Source organism: Eretmochelys imbricata, chromosome 11, assembly GCF_965152235.1.
Source record: "Eretmochelys imbricata isolate rEreImb1 chromosome 11, rEreImb1.hap1, whole genome shotgun sequence".
NCBI lineage: Eukaryota > Metazoa > Chordata > Testudines > Cheloniidae > Eretmochelys > Eretmochelys imbricata.
In genome coordinates, this window is record NC_135582.1 from 18,979,559 (window position 1) to 18,996,149 (window position 16,591).

The 16,591-nt window shown below is 42.0% G+C and overlaps 1 protein-coding gene across 1 annotated transcript in view; it reads right to left on the reverse strand.

Annotated features, from left to right (window-relative positions):
• Positions 1 to 16,591, reverse strand: part of LCT (lactase) — a 31,153-nt gene extending 14,562 nt beyond the window's left edge. Inside the window, exons 1-8 of the mRNA XM_077830374.1 lie at positions 15,882 to 16,591; positions 14,594 to 14,711; positions 13,167 to 13,250; positions 8,996 to 9,098; positions 7,802 to 7,880; positions 6,360 to 7,059; positions 4,932 to 5,577; positions 108 to 1,670 (exon numbers count right to left, since the gene is read on the reverse strand). Of these exons, the coding sequence (XP_077686500.1) occupies positions 108 to 1,670; positions 4,932 to 5,577; positions 6,360 to 7,059; positions 7,802 to 7,880; positions 8,996 to 9,098; positions 13,167 to 13,250; positions 14,594 to 14,711; positions 15,882 to 16,591 (4,003 nt within the window). The remainder of the gene's footprint in view (positions 1 to 107; positions 1,671 to 4,931; positions 5,578 to 6,359; positions 7,060 to 7,801; positions 7,881 to 8,995; positions 9,099 to 13,166; positions 13,251 to 14,593; positions 14,712 to 15,881) is intronic.

Consider the following 16,591-nt stretch of genomic DNA (forward strand, 5'->3'; position numbering starts at 1 on the left):
TTATCTTTCAAAAGACATTCCTCACTGGGAGAAAAAGCAGACCTGGAGCCCATGATGGTGGAAATCTTTCATCATCATGCTAGCACTACTGTAAATAACCCCAATACCTTTCAGAGCTTCATCGATGTAGGTTTTGTAGTAAAATATCCGGTTAGTGTCATCAACGTCAGATTTGGTCTGTATTCCCACCCCATTTTCAGTTATGTAAATTGGGGGATTGCCGTACTCCTCTTTAATCCAATTTAGCAGCCTCCTGAGACCCCAGGCTACAGCTCTCATTCCTGTAATTGCTGAGGTAGGCCAGGATGAATCAACCTCCTCCAATCGCTCCTGGTCATCCTCATAAGAGAATGGTTTCAGCCTGGTGGTCTTATGCTTTATAATTTTGGAGGTATAGGTGTTGAAACAGAAGACATCAGCTGTGCCCCTGATGTATTCTCTCTCCTCTGCTGTGAAAGCTGGCAGACGAGAGGATGGCAAGTTCTGTAGCTCACTCCTGTTCCCTACTGTCCATTTCATGGCCTCTGGGTAGTCCCCATTTTTGAAAATTGGGTGTGCAAACCACCCTAGATTAAACTGCAGATAGCGATCTGCTGCTTCCACATCTCTGGGATCATCCAGTGTCTTTGGTTCAACCCACTCAGTACTGAGGCTCAAAGAAATAACCCCTTTCTGACTGACTCTGTATTTACGGTCATATGTATGGTAAACCCTGGCATGAGCTTTTAGTAATGTGTGTGTAATCTTATAGGGAGTGTAACCTGGATTATCCTTCACATTTGGTGGAAGCTCTCCTAACCCATATCCAGCCCATGCAATGACGAAGGGTTCGTTAAAGGTCATCCAAAATTTCACTCTGTCTCCAAAAGTCTGGAAACAGAAGTCTGCGAAACTATCAAAAAGTTCAATCAATAAATCGTTCTCCCAGCCACCAATGTCCTGGAGAGCCTGAGGCAGATCCCAGTGGTGCAGAGTGACCAGAGGAGTGATATTTCTTGCAGTCAAACCATTGATAAGTCGGTTGTAATAATCAACCCCGTGGCTATTTATGGAATCATTTCTTCCACTAGGAAAAATGCGAGGCCAAGACAGAGAGAATCTATAGCTCTTTACCCGTAAAGCTGTCAGCATGTAAAGATCTGCAGCTAGTTTGTTGTAGCTATCACAAGCTATATCTCCAGTCTCATTATTTTTTATGTTCCCTGGGATGTGGGTGAAGTTATCCCAAATGCTAGGCCCTTTGCCATCCTCATCCCAACCTCCTTCAATCTGGTAGGCAGAGGAGGACACACCCCATGTAAAGTCGTCTGGGAAGGTTCCATAGAAGTACATGTCCCTTTCAAACTTAATTTGGGGTGAGAATTTTTCCCAAACAACCTTTGCCTTTGAAGGTACGTCAGATGCTGGTAAACTAAGTAACCTTGGTGGTGGGGGTGAATCGCATCTCAGTGACTGAAAAGATCTGTCCATGACTTCTTTGGGGAAACCATTCTTTTCAGTAACACTGGAGAAGAAATATGCGGACTCCTTTGGTGTCCTTTGTCTGTTGCCATCTTCAAAATTCACGTGATGTAGTCCGAATAGTTGACTGTAACCCATTGGGCCTTCAAAGCCATCAATCAGGGATCGGGCGATATATGTCTGAACATCAACTGCATCTAGCCTTACAGCTGTTAAAATAAAAATAAAATAAAATAAGAGAAATACGTTAGACTTTGAATATTTTTCTGGACAATGAGCAATATTACACAAAGGAACAAACAAGGATAACAGTGCAAACAAGGATAACAGTGACACACCCAAGGATGCATCACGAGGCTAAAGACCAAAACATCTCATGAATCTGAGACCACCAGTAACCATAACACATTGTAATTAATCTCTGTACTGTGCAGATATATATCAGTGTTGTCATCTATGTCAACATTTATTGCACGGAGGACAGAATCTAGGATCTTTTGACTCTAAAAAACCTGGCCCATGTGCCACCTGGCAGTTCAGTTCTATTCTGTTAGTAACAGGACTTCTTTTCTCTATAAACCAACCACTAGGAGGCAGTGATAAATGTATCACTATCCTGTATTTTTATTACACCTAGAGCATGATGATTTTTTCATACGTTGTTCTTAGAAATTAAAAATATTAAGTTTTAAAAAAATATTTTGTTTTGATTTTTTTTTATTTGAGATGCACTTGCTCAAAGAAAAGGAACTATGTTAATATTGTGAATGTGTTTCCCCTAGGTCTTTTCCTTGTTTATTTAAGGAAAAAAAACTCAAGTCTCCCTAGCTGAGTGTTTCCAGGGCTGTAATCTATAACTTGTTTATCACTGAAAACGATGATTGGTAAGGCACAATTTGTTGTACTTACAAGAGATGGGAGGGAGAAAATTCAAATTAGTTTTCTATGTGCATAGATTTAGATAGTTTCAAAACTCAGCTATAAGCTGGCCCAACAACCTAGTCATGGTGAGCTGTGCTACCATGTGGGAAATTTTCAAAGGCACAAGTGGCTCTTTGGTGCCTAACTCCCTTCACAAGTCAATGGGAAAGAAGTCCCTAAGGACTATTTGTTCCTTTCACACCCTCACTTTTGATTCCTTCTTCTGGCCTCTTGCTTCCTAAGCCAACATGCTTATATTTTGAAGGGCCTAATCATGGCAAGTGTACAGCTCTCTCATGGACCTACTACTATATTTAGACAGAACTGTTATGTAAATTCAGTGATGACTGGACTTTCCTGGAGAAAGAAGTCCTCTAATTATCCCATAGAACATGTATAGTAGGGGCAGCAGTGCCAGCTTCCTCACCTTGCCCTACCAAGGTGCATCCACCTACAACCAGAAGGGAATCTCTGCTCAGATCAGAGGGTAGTTCACTTGCCTTGTGCATTCAGTCCTCAACCTTTCTATGGAGATTACCAACAGGGACACTAAATACTGTAAATCATGCAGGTGGTTATAATGACACCTACATACTGGTAACTGGACTAACATTTTATGTAGGTCACCATCGCAGTTATCAAAGGACAACTTTCAGTCATTATTGTAAACTGGGGATAATGATACTGAGCTGCTTTGCAAAGCACTTTACACACACACGTGCCACAAGTACTCCTTTTCTATTTCCCTATTGGGCCCTAACACAGATTAGCCCACCATGCCCCTTAAACTCTATGTTTCAAGATTTCTGCCCTGCCCTTCCTAACATATAGTAGGTTTTAAGACCGTGCTTCTATGCAGCCTTCTGATAACTAATGGAAGAGTTCACCTTCCTTAGCCCTGAGAGTCTGCCCCAGTGACAAGGTCATTCATGAGAGGAAAACCTGCTCAATATGGCAGGAAATCGCAAGATTTGTGGAGGAAGTGGCAGCCTGGGCCAGTCTCATCCCTAGACCAAAGAAAATCCTTCTTCAGCTCCCCAGTAGCCAGTGTGGCAGAGAGAAGCAGTAGCTCGCATATCCTGGGGTCAATTAAAGAGCCTAATGTCAGCCTACCAAACCCCAGCCAGACACTGGAAAACCCTTCTGTAAATGACAGGTTTCAGAGTAGCAGCCATGTTAGTCTGTATTCGCAAAAAGAAAGGGAGTACTTGTGGCACCTTAGAGACTAGCAGATTTGTTTGAGCGTGGGCTTTCGTGGGCTGCAGCTCACTTTGTCGGATGCATTCAGTGGAAAACAATCTCCCCACTGTATTTGCCATTGAATGCATCCGATGAAGTGAGCTGTAGCTCACGAAAGCTTATGCTCAAATAAACTGATTAGTCTCTAAGGTGCCACAAGTACTCCTTTTCTTTTTGCGAATACAGACTAACACGGCTGCTACTCTGAAACACACACTTCTGTGAGTGATGTTTTCATACTCTAGGCAGGGATATGCCAGTCTTCTGCACTTAGGCCCTGATCCTGCAAGGAGATCCAGTCTGGTGGATTCAGACACTTGCCTGGTACCACATTAACTTCAGTACGGCTTTGTATGGGGACAAGGGTTTTCCCACAGAGCTCAGTGCAGGTTTGGGCCCAAGGTTTTCAGCCTTACATAGTATGCACATAGAGAGATAAGGTGGGTGAGGTAATATCTATAATTAGACCAACTTCTGTTGGTGAAAGAAGTTTGAGTTTATACAGAGCTCTTCTTCAGGTCTGAGAAACCTATTCAGGCATGGTCTATGGGATCAAGTCACATCTAGTGGCTGCAGTTGGAAGAGGATGTAGCTTTAATGGTACCACACAAATGGAAATGTTCATAGGTTGTCACAAGTTAAAGTGAAAACACTGACCCAATTAAAGAACATTTCACCCAGAGGCAGGCAAACTTTTTGGCCTGAAGGCCACATCAAGTACCCAAAATTGTATGGAGGGCCGGTTAGGGGATGCTGGGTCTCCCCAGACAGCCAGGCCCCCGCCTCCTATCTGACCCCTCCACACACTTCTCGTCCCCTGACAGCCCCCCCAGGACTCCTACCCTCTCCACCACGCCCTGCTCCCTGTCCCAACTGCCCCCTGCCGTCCCATCCAACCCCATCTCTCCTTCTTGACTGCCCCCCCCGGGGACCCCTGCCCCTAACCGCCCCGACCCCATCCACACCCCCGCGCCCTGACCACAACCCCCAACTCCCCTGCCCTCTATCCAAACCCCCCGCTCCCTGCCCCCTTACCACACTGCCTGGAGCGCCGGTGGCTGGCAGCGCTACTGCCATGCCGCCCAGAGCACCGGGTCAGGCCGTGGCTCTGCAACTGCGCTGCCCGGCCGCCCAGAGTGTTATGTCGGCAGTGCAGCGTGCTGAGGCTGCAGGAGAGGGACGGGGTAGCGGGGGAGGGGCCAGGGTGAGCCTTCTGGGCCAGAAGCTCAGGGGCCGGGCAGGAGGGTCCCACGGGCCACCGTAGTTTGTCCACCTCTGATTTAAACCATTTAAAAACAAATACTGCATACCTTTCAGAGCTTCGTTGATGTACAGCCTGAAATAATCCATTCTCTTTGTGTCATTAATAACATCTCCTCCATCTTCTGTGGGCACACCATTCCCTGCTATGTAAATTGGGATCCTAGTCCCTGTATATTCCTGGGAAACAAACTTCAACAGCCTTCTCAGCCCCCAAGGGACCACTCTGATCCAAGATGAAGCAGTCTGTGGCCAAGAAGGATCAACATGTTGGGAAAAGTTCACAATATTCTCATAGTCTGGAAGACAAGTGTCATTAGCCGCAGTGCTGATCAGTCTGGAAGTGTAATGAGAAAGACCAAAGAAATCTGCAGTTCCTTGCACTATGGACTTCTCTTCCTCACTAAATGAAGGGAGGATGGCAACTGGGATAGAGCACTGCTGGTTCTTCTGATGGATCTGGGACTTCAGGATATCTGGGTAGTCTCCATTAACAAATATAGGGTGAGCAAACCAGCCTAGCATGAAATGCATGTAGCGCTCAGCTGCCTTCACATCCTCAGAACTTGTTGGGGTCTTGGGTTCTGCCCAATCTGAATTCAGCACTATTCCCACCTTACCATGCTGTTGGGAACGATATCGGTCATGATATAAGTGCCAGGCTTTTGAATGCGCCTTAATAATGGAGTGAGCCACCTTAGGAGAAAAGAAGAAGGGAAGTGTGTCACAGCACTGCACACGGGTTTGTAGCCAGCAGTTTAAGAACTTTTAAACATGAAGATTAAATATATATAAAAATTAAACATTCCTACAAAACACAAAACCCCAGTTAAGTTCATAGAAAGTGCTACATAAAACTAATCTGAATGAAATGAGGAAAGAAACCTCTCCTGCCACCTTAGCCCCAAATGCAGATTCAAGCTTTGAGGTTTGAAGAAGTTCAGTCAACCTACTTCATAGCTGTGACAAGCAATGTTAAGAAGCTGCCACGTTCCAACCCAGATACACCTTGAATTCAGTTGCAAGTGGAGTCTTCTGTATGTATAGGCCATTGCACAAACACATGGCAGGATATAGTACCTGTCCTGAATGTCTCGCAATCTAAGGTTAGGTTTTTCAAATTGGACTCCCATTGAAATCCAACTTCCTTTGGCCTCTTTGAAAATCCCAGCCTAAAATGATGTGACAAGAAGGGCTTTGGGAGGAGAGGGATACAATCAAATACATTCATTCTCTTAGTTTTGCTACAATTAAGTATTAACCCTTTATTTTCCCATCGATCTAGCCCTTGCTAATTAGCGGATTTCTTATAAATGTTGCATGACGGATATGTCTTGATGAGAGAGCACTGGCCTTACATACAGATCGTTTGAGATTTACCCACCACCAGGTCACAGAATCAACACAAACCAGAATGTAATCAAAGAAAAAGCACAACAACGACAGCCCCAAGAATGCAAGCTCCTCTTTGTGGGTACCTTATAAGATGCTACTCCTGGATCAGTGATTCCCGGGGGATGCTGTCCAGTGCCATAGCCAGCATAGCTAATGACCCAAGGTTCATGGAAGGTAACCCAAAATTTAACCCGATCCCCAAAGGTGGCAAAGCAGAAGTCTGCATAGTCTGCAAAAGTATCAATAATGCTCTCATTCTGCCATCCACCAAGATCTTGCAGTGCTCGTGGGAGGTCCCAGTGGAACAAAGTCACCATGGGCTCAATATTAGAGTCCAGTAAGCTGTTTATCAATTTGTTGTAGTAATTTACACCTTGGAGGCTGAAGCTGTTTCTAATGCCAGTGGGAAAAATCCTGGGCCAGGATATAGAAAACTTGTACAGCTTCGACTGAAGACCCCTGAGCAGATAAACATCATAGTCAGTTTTGTGGTAACTGTCACATGCCACATTTGCGGTCTGATTCATGTGGACATGACCTTGGTGCCCAAACCAGTCCCAAATACTCTCTCCTTTTCCATCCTCGGCCCAGCCTCCTTCAACATTAAAGGAACCAGTGGATGTGCCCCAGAGGAAACCACTTGGGAAAACATCATGCAAAAAAGTGTCTCTCTCCAATTCGGACTGGTTAGCAAAAGTTTCCCAAACTGTTTGATAAGAGGAGATAGGAGCAACAGCAGCAGCCTGGCCCTCTTGTAGTCCTTTTTGGATAGCTAAATTGGGTCTAGGGATTTAAAAAAGAAAAAAAAGTTAAAATAGTCATGATTGGTGGCATTATTACAGACTATAAGGCTAATAAATAGTCATTCATTTCTTTTTCAGGTCAAACATACTATCTACATTGTGGTATCTTAATGCTCCAATCAATCCAATGGTCAATTGTCTGTCACTTCTGATGTATAATTGACTAACTCTGCAGACTTGTACAGGAGACATTTCTAAGCCAGCATTTTGAGTGTGTATGGCTTGTCTGACTACACCTGAGTGAAAGATGAAGACAAAACCCTTGTGGCGCATATTAACTCCATGAGCACTGCACTCACTAAACTATGTAGATCATGAAACCCACAAGGGCAAAATTTGTAATGTGAGGCACTTATAGTAATGAATGATGCTACTGCAGTTCTCAAAGGCCCCCTGTACAGAGCCAGCTACTATATACACTTGTGTATAATCCAACTAGCCTCACACGAATGGTAATGCCTTTTTGAAGATGTTTTATTGTAAGATGTAGCGATGAGGTCAGGTTCTACAGGATTACAAGATACTCCATTGGTCCTGATGCAATCTTGATGGATGAGGAAGAAAGAAATTCAGAGCATTTCTAGTTAAAAAAAACTGCATTTAAAAATGATTTGATATGGCTATGTTTATTAAAGGCTTTAGGACACCATCTGTCTAGTACGCTGTCTTCTACAGGACATGAGAGTTTACAAGACTTCACTTAAGGAACAAAAACTGTGTACCTAATTTTATGAACTGATGAGTAGTTTAAGAATTCATTAACATCATATCCCATTGCCAATGCCTTGTCTTGATTAATGGCTGAAAGACGAGAAAAACACAACTCAGTTGCAAGAAAACGTGACTTCTGATATGTACCTGATAAACGCTTATGTACGTATAGATTTGTCTAAATGCTAACTAGCTACAATAAAAGCCTCTCCCCTAGCTACTTTGTATTGTTATCCCATTCTCATTTTTTGCACCTTCTTTTATCCTCACCTTTTACCTAAACAATAAAACTAGTGATTACCTTTGGCTTTATGGTAAGCACTCAGTTTATGTAAGGAGAACACTTTCAGGCAGGCAATTTCAGGATTGCTTTGGGAGAGTGAGAATAGTGATCTTTGTTTTGTACAGTTTGGTAAAAAACAGCAGTTACATTCCCCTGAGTCCCCCCTCCTCCCGCACCTTGGCAGTTTTAATGAAACTCGAGTTGATGGATTTGCAACTCAGCCAAATGACTGTTGGCATAACCCTCAAGGCTGACAGTAAGGTATGTGGGAGACATTCTGGAGGAGTAATGCTCTGTCTGCGAAGGGACACAGGCTGGCAGTTAATCAGGGAAGTGGTGGGTGTGGAAGGTTCTAGATTCCACCGGAAGGCAGCTTATCAAGCTGCTCCATTTTCCAGGCAGCTCTAAGAAACCTTAAACTGATGACTTGTGGGAGCACGTGTTGTGCTGGGAGATTTGTGCAAGTGGCAAATGAGGGATGTGTCAAAGGGATTTAAAGAAAATGACCACACATTTCATCAGGAGAAATGATATACATAAGCTCGTGGTTTGAAATCCAGTCTTTTAAAAACTGCCTCTCTCAATACTACCTGCTTGGGAAGATTATATTCAGAGTCCCCGAAACATTAACTTTATTGTTTAGATCGGATGCTCAACCAAAATGTGGCCATTATTATTACTTCTTGTTTAGTGGAGACTAAAAGAACCAACCAAAATCAGGGCCCCATTGTACAAGGTGTTGTACAAACAGTAAGACAATTTAGGCAGACAAAACAGATAAAAGATGGGAAGAAGGAAATGTTAAGTTGCATTTGACAAATGGGGAACTGAGGCATTACAATTAAGCAACTTGCCCTACATCTTACAGGAAGTTTCTGGCAGAGTTGGAAACTGAATCCTTCCTTCTGAACATGTCACTTACCCTGGAAAATGCTAGCTACTGGTATAAATGGATTCTCTTTCATAGAGCTACATTCACGAAGTTTTAGACCAAAGAGTAAAATGTTTGTATTCTCCTTGATAGTCTGTAAAACAAAAAATGGCATCAAGCTGTATGAAGGAGATAAGCAAAGGTACAAGCTTGGCATTTATTATTTTCAACATGGGATATAAAACCTGATAGAATGCCTACAAAATTGCATGTCAGGGATAAGAATGTTTAAAGGCAGATTAACACATAATCAAGAGGGGGGTGAAAATAATTTGCATTGCTTGTACCACAAAAAACATGTACATATATACACACACACACACACATGCAGCCTTGTCATAAATATAAAGGGAAGGGTAAACCCCTTTGAAATCCCTCCTGGCCAGGGGAAAGCTCCTCTCACCTGTAAAGGGTTAAGAAGCTAAAGGTAACCTTGCTGGCACCTGACCAAAATGACCAATGAGGAGACAAGATACTTTCAAAAGCTGGGAGGAGGGAGAGAAACAAAGGGTCTGTGTGTCTGTCTATATTCTGTCTTTGCCGGGGATAAACCAGGAATGGAGTCTTAGAACTTTTAGTAAGTAATCTAGCTAGGTACGTGTTAGATTATGATTTCTTTAAATGGCTGAGAAAAGAACTGTGCTGAATAGAATAACTATTTCTGTCTGTGTATCTTTTTTGTAACTTAAGGTTTTGCCTAGAGGGGTTCTCTATGTTTTTAATCTAATTACCCTGTAAGGTATCTACCATCCTGATTTTACAGGGGGGATTTCTTCATTTCTATTTACTTCTATTTTTATTAAAAGTCTTCTTGTAAGAAAACTGAATGCTTTTTCATTGTTCTCAGATCCAAGGGTTTGGGTCTGTGGTCACCTATGCAAATTGGTGAGGCTTTTTATCCAACATTTCCCAGGAAAGGGGGGGTGCAAGTGTTGGGAGGATTGTTCATTGTTCTTAAGATCCAAGGGTCTGGGTTTGTAGTCACCTAGGCAAATTGGTGAGGCTTTTTACTAAACCTTGTCCGGGAAGTGGGGTGCAAGGTTTTGGGAAGTATTTTGGGGGGAAAGACGTGTCCAAACAGCTCTTCCCCAGTAACCAGTATTAGTTTGGTGGTGGTAGCGGCCAATCCAAGGACAAAGGGTGGAATATTTTGTACCTTGGGGAAGTTTTGACCTAAGCTGGTAAAGATAAACTTAGGAGGTTTTTCATGCAGGTCCCCACATCTGTACCCTAGAGTTCAGAGTGGGGGAGGAACCTTGACAAGCCTATTCAATATTAACCCTTGGGTATTCACTTTGAGAACTGGCTTGTTTCCTGGAAGGTCTCCAGGTGGTACTGTGGGGAGAATATATATAGCCAAAGGAATGAGGGGATCAGGGCATTTCTGCCAAACCACATGGCAGACTTGCCCAGTTTCCTGTTGCTGCTGGGCTCTGCATTCAGCTTCATGCTAAGCAGTAGAGGTGGCAGTAAAGCAAGATGCTCAGAGCAGCAGTAGTGTCTAGGGCCAAGGCCGACCTGGCAGAGACAAAAGTGGCTCAGTGCTCAAGATGTCACTAGTCAGGGAATATAAGGCTCATTTGCCTGCTTGGGGGGCGGAAACCTCTTAGTGCCTGGGAGGGTGGAGGTGAAAGGCTCGTGGGATTGAGGGAAGGCATGTGGGACAAGGGAAGGGATTGAGAGGTGAGATATTTGGCAACAGTCTCCATCCCTGCTTTTGAGGAGGACTGGTCAAAAAGGGCTAATTGAAAAAAAGAAAAGGGAAAAAAACACAACCTTTTATTTTCAATAATACTAAAGTTTTGGGGTGCGGGTATAATTTTTCATTAAAAAAAAAAAAAGCTCTTAGCTGAGAAATTGTTTCAACAAACAACAACAACAACAACAACATTTGATCGGTCTAGCTACAAGGGTTAACTGGAGGAAGTGTCAAGTGGCCAGGGGACTATGGAATCCTGTCTTCTGTTCTTGGCTCTTGTAACTCATTTGCTGGAAACACATACAGCTACCGCATTTACTGGTGTAATTCACTACTTGCGGCAGAATTGATAGGTGCACTAATAGAGAGAGACCTTTGGTACTTTTATCACTGTGTCATCTAACCCTATCATGAGACCTCTCCTTGCTAATGTTTCTATCATTGCTATCACAAGTGAACAATTACACATACAAAGCTTGCTAGGGCAGTTGTAAGGCCAGAGATAGAATAAAATAGTGCCTCTGTATGTAAAATTGAGGCAAAACTCCTTGCCTACCTAACAGGGATGCTGCAAAAATTTGTGAAGAGTTTTAAAAGCATTGGATAAAAGGGAGGTATGTAATTTCAGTTGCTCAGTGATCACTGCCCAAACTGTGCATTTTCAGTGCTTTCAGACACCTGCTGTAAGATAGAAAAGCAGTAGCGACACACCAATGAGCAACACAAAACCAGCTGTTCCCTGGCCTGGCTGTTGTCTGATCTGTGGTGACAAAACAGAACCATTTAGCTATGCTTCAGTGAGAGTGTGGATTTCCCCAGCTTTGTGTGGCTTGTACAGTCAATGTCTGTGGATTTCTCAAAACAATGGGCATCTTTTAAACCTGTTTTGTGTTTTGCATAGACGATGCACATGCAGCTTCCCTTCTCTCTCTCTTTCTCTATTTCTAAGGCAGCCATCACTGTAACATCTGGGTGCTCAGTGAAGAACAACTGTCATGTGTTTAAAGCACAGGATTGGGAGGAACTAGGAGGCTTGAGGTGTCTCCCTTGCTCTGCTGCTTACCTGTTATGAGACCTTGAACAAGACACACAACTTCTGTGCCCACAACAGCAAAAAAACGGGAATAACGTGTGACAGACTGACAATATCCTGGACAAACTTGGTGTAATTAAACGTAAATCAATTATGTTTAACATCACGTCTTTGGAGTTCATTATATTAAAAATGCAATTGTTTATGTGTTGGTGATTGTATACAGCTCCGATAGGAGGAGGAGGGTGCTAATGGCATTTTTCCAGTTATCCGCTCTTTGAAGCCACCCTCTGGAGAAGTACATATAGGCTGGTTCAAATTGGATTCTACAGGGACCAACAGACAAAGAAAGGAGGTCCATGGAGGTCCCCAATCCTTCAGGAAGGGTTAGAAGGACTGGGTTTACTGAGGCCCCATAAGACTGGGCATTAGTTTTGAGCTGAGGCTATTATGAACTTGTGACCCCTTTGAGGGGTTTGAAAGACTTATCACCTGTCAGAGCCCAGAGTGATCTCTGGCAGTCTTATTAGCATGTATGCAGGTTATTTTACTGCTTTAATGTGTTTTATTTGTAGGGCTTTTACCTTAAGAATAAAATTTGCAGCACTTCCTATGCAGGCCTCTTATAACTGTTGGCAATTACAGTGTGTGTCGTCTCTGAGGGAAGAAGCAAAGCAGGTCTGCTTAAGCAGCTTGTCTTTTGCTAGTGAAGTCACAGTACAATCAGGGAGCTATGCAGACTGGAAACATCCCAGTCAGGAGGGAGAGAAACACACCGGTCCCCATCTAAGCAACGCAACAGCTACTGGGCCGGAAGCCTGACAGTGGTGCCCTTGCTGGACCACTAAATATAGATGCAGTTTTCCTCAATTGTGACAACGTACACCTAGCTCACAGAGGATTTAAGAGGGCAAATACACTGTAAATTACTTTGAGTTCCTCATATGGAAGTGGCATTAGCTGTAAAATGAACTGTTTCTAATTGCTGAGTCTTTTTAAAGACATTACACATAACCACAGCTAGTGATATGATAGATGGTTTCAGCAGTTCAACAGAATTACAGTACACAGGAAATGGTCTTAAACCCATCTACTCCACTCTACCACTGATATGTTATCTAATATTAATGTTAACCCAAATAATAATCCTTTCCATTTCCTTTGAGGACACTTGAAAAGTAGCTGTGAAAAAGAACGCATTTCCCCACATGCACAATATATTTAGAACATTTTTCCCTTTGGTGAAGATCTCTACATAGTAATTTAAAACATTAAGAGCATATTTCTTCCCTCAGTTATACAGGCACAAAATAGCACTGGTACAGGATTTACACTTGCGTAACTGAAAGCAGATTGGATCCCTAAAAGTCCAAAGCAGTCTAGAAATCTCTATAGTACAGTTTTCACTTTGAAGCATTGCTCAAAATTACCTGTAACTTGTTCAACTTCCTTTTTAAGTCTACATCATTTCTACAGTTGTATTGCAGGCTGAAAGAGAGAAAATCTACAGAGTCCTGGAAAGAAGAAAAGGCAAATCACTACTCCAGAAATAATTTTTGCAATTAAAAATTGCTCAGAAAAAAAAATCATATTTCTTAATGTTTCCCCTGAACTGGCAGCTAAGATTACCAGTACCTGTAGTTTTAGGATTCAGAAGTCCTACAGAAATAGGGGAACCAGGAAATGGTATAATTCTCATCAGTCCCAATGGACAACAGGTAGAATCAAAGTGTCATTTAGTTTACAGCCATAAGGTTGTTTCTGAGGACTACAACGGTATGGAAGCTGATCAAATGATACAAACAGAGTACTTTGTGTATTTAACATTTATCATCTGCAATTAGTTATTGAACTATCAAGACTCAGAAAATTAACGATTAGTCTTGGCCATGCAGATAGAGTTTTGTGGCAGAGTTCAGAACAGTTTACCAATATGCACCTGCAGAAAGTACATTTTTAAAAGCCTTTGGTAGTGCCACACCCGCACAAATTGTCTCATTATTTCACTTGAAAAGCAGATGAATGCCATGTCTAAGAATTATTTGTTCACTGATTTCAATCTTAACATCTTCTGGACCCAGCAGACTAATAGGTAGTGTTTGATCTTTTCAGAGAACTCACTACAGTACAGAAAAGCTGTTATTTCCGGTCAGATGAAGTCTAAATTTGCAACCTATCACTTCAACTGAGCCCTAGCTTGACAGCTAGTCTGAAGGGTTTCTCTCCAGACTGTGCCAGCCACAGGTACCTGGCCACTAGAGCATGAATAGCTCAGGTTGGAGCCATTAGAATCCTCACAGCTCCTACAAGGCTTTTAGAAAAATAAAAGTTAGAGACAAGAGTTAAATAGGAAATAAAATAGGCAAAGTGGATTTTTACTAGTCAGTATTTAAAATGTGAACTTATTATTATTAATGGGAAGCGACAGTGTGGCATCTCTCTGCAGTAACCTTATAATACATGCAGAACATGCACATTATTACAGCTGCAAATTGTGAATGAAATTCATCATCAAATCTCTCAAAGGCTTTGACCCAAAAGTAATTATGCACCTGTGTAACTTCAGTGGGACTACTCATGAAAATGAAGTTACTCATTTGCTTAAATTTTCAGATGAAGATTTAACTAAGGAATACAGTGTCTGTGCTTTTTAAGTAATGCTTACCAAAAAGGACAATTTGGTCCTTGTTTAAAATTAGTTCAGCTTCACATGATTAAACTACTGAATAAACAGACATTATTAAATCCGGTAGATCAAATTACAATTGCAGTAAGTTATTTTTATTCCGATAAATAAAAAAAATTGCTAATCAAGTGCAAGGTAATAGACAAGAGTTCCAAGAAAATAAAGTATCACCCTAAGAGAGCCTAAAAAAGATTCCAAAGGTGCACTCCCAAAGACATGATCAATTTCCAGTGCAATGGACAGTTTTCCATCTGAAAAATACAGAAAAAAGTGCCTATTATACCATTTACTTGGGGGAAGGAGGGAAAAGAATGAAAGATGCAGCTTCACAGTACATATATTAGAAACCAATTTTTCTAGATTACATTATTTAAAAGATGTCTACCTAGTGGGGGGTAGGAGGGGAGTAGGAGTCCAGCAAGTATCCTGACCTAGACTGCTCAACGCCAGCTGTTGATCACACACAGCACTAGTGGAAAGCAGGAGTTCAGGGAAAGAGTTCTAGGTCTGATGGGTCATTAAGCAAGACCTTTACGTTTCAGGACCTTGGTGGTTCTCTTACACAAAGCGTTTTTATTTTTAAACTGTTCTGGGCTTGGAATCTAAATGATCTACTTAAAAAGTCTCTAAAAGTTGAACAATTTCAGGACGGCAAGCGTCATCTCTACCCATAACCTATGAACTAGCATTAAAAGAATCTTAACAAAGCCAACAAAAAGAAAGCCCACAAAATATGGACTAAAGGAGAAAAAAAGTTTAGCCTCTCCCAAGTGGTGGTTGCTGCTAGAACAGGATGGAGAACAGTAATTCAGTTTCACAGAGAATTTACAAATTTCATTTCATTCTGATTAGGAATGAAAACCAAAAATTTCAAAGTTCTCCACAACAGGGAATTACCATTCTTTATCCAGGTCCGGGAGCCATAGCTCCAGAGCACTCTGCCTGGTGGGTGGCTCTAGATCCACAAACCTTGGAGTCCAGACTCCCAAGTCTTCCTGGCTTCCCTTAAATCCACCACACAGACCACCAATGAGTTTGGCCAGGGAAGATAGCCGGAAGCCAGGGAGATTTCCCACTGAAGCTTCCTACTAATTTATTTTGTGTCTATGAGTTTAACTTAACATAAGAAAATAGAAAAAAGCCAGCAGGTCTTTGAGGGGTGAGTGCAAACATTTGAATTAAGCCCTAGGTTATACACATTCTAATGTAAACCATAGCCTTTAGTGCATAATTTTCACTCCTTTAAAAAACTCCAAGACACTCGTAAGCTGGTAAAGAAAATAGAAGGTAATTTAGCTATTTCTCTATGGTGTGAACTCAACTGGGCAATACTTCATTATTTTAAAATGCAAAGATTTCAGAGAAACTGATAATTCAAAATGTTTCTATAGACATTTTTTCTACTGTCCTGAAAAACACACACACACACAGCCAGCCATCAACAGTTTAACCATTTCACACACTGTTTAGGAAAGTCAAACAGAATTCCATTCCCATTTTCTCTTTACCTTTTGAAGAATATTTTTCATGGTAGATTTTATAAGCTTTTTCATGCGCAGCAGCTAGAATTTGGAGAGAGGTCTGTGGATCATCATACGGCAGACTCTCAGTGATCTCAGGCAAGTCGCTAAAGGTGAGCCACATGTCAACCATATCACCAAAAGAACGGAAGTTAAACTCAGCATATTCTACAAAGAGGTCAGCAAAGGTCCCGTGCTTCCCAAATGTGGACTGCGTGATCACAACCCCAGGCAAATGCTTATGATGCAAAATTATCACTGGCTTAAGGTTTGCAGCAGTAAGAGACTTAAGAAGTTGTCTATAGCACTGAACTGTAGCTTCTTCCGGATTCTTGGCATTCCCCTCTGGAAGGATGTGCATCCATGGCATAAAGATTTTATAATGCGTCACACCACTTGCATGAAGGTAGGAGAAGTACTGTGGCAAAGAAGCCAAAAAAGGATGGTGGCACAAACAATTATGTCCTTCATCCACTACAATATTAAGAGCCTTTTCGCCTAAGAGCTTGTTTTGAATGTTTAAATTCCTTACTGACTCATTGTTTAGGGGACCAGCAATGGCAATAAAACTCTGAGCTAGTTTCCAATCTACCCCACAACAAGGAGAAAAGAAAAGAAAAATTAAGACTACCTTACAACCTAGATCCAT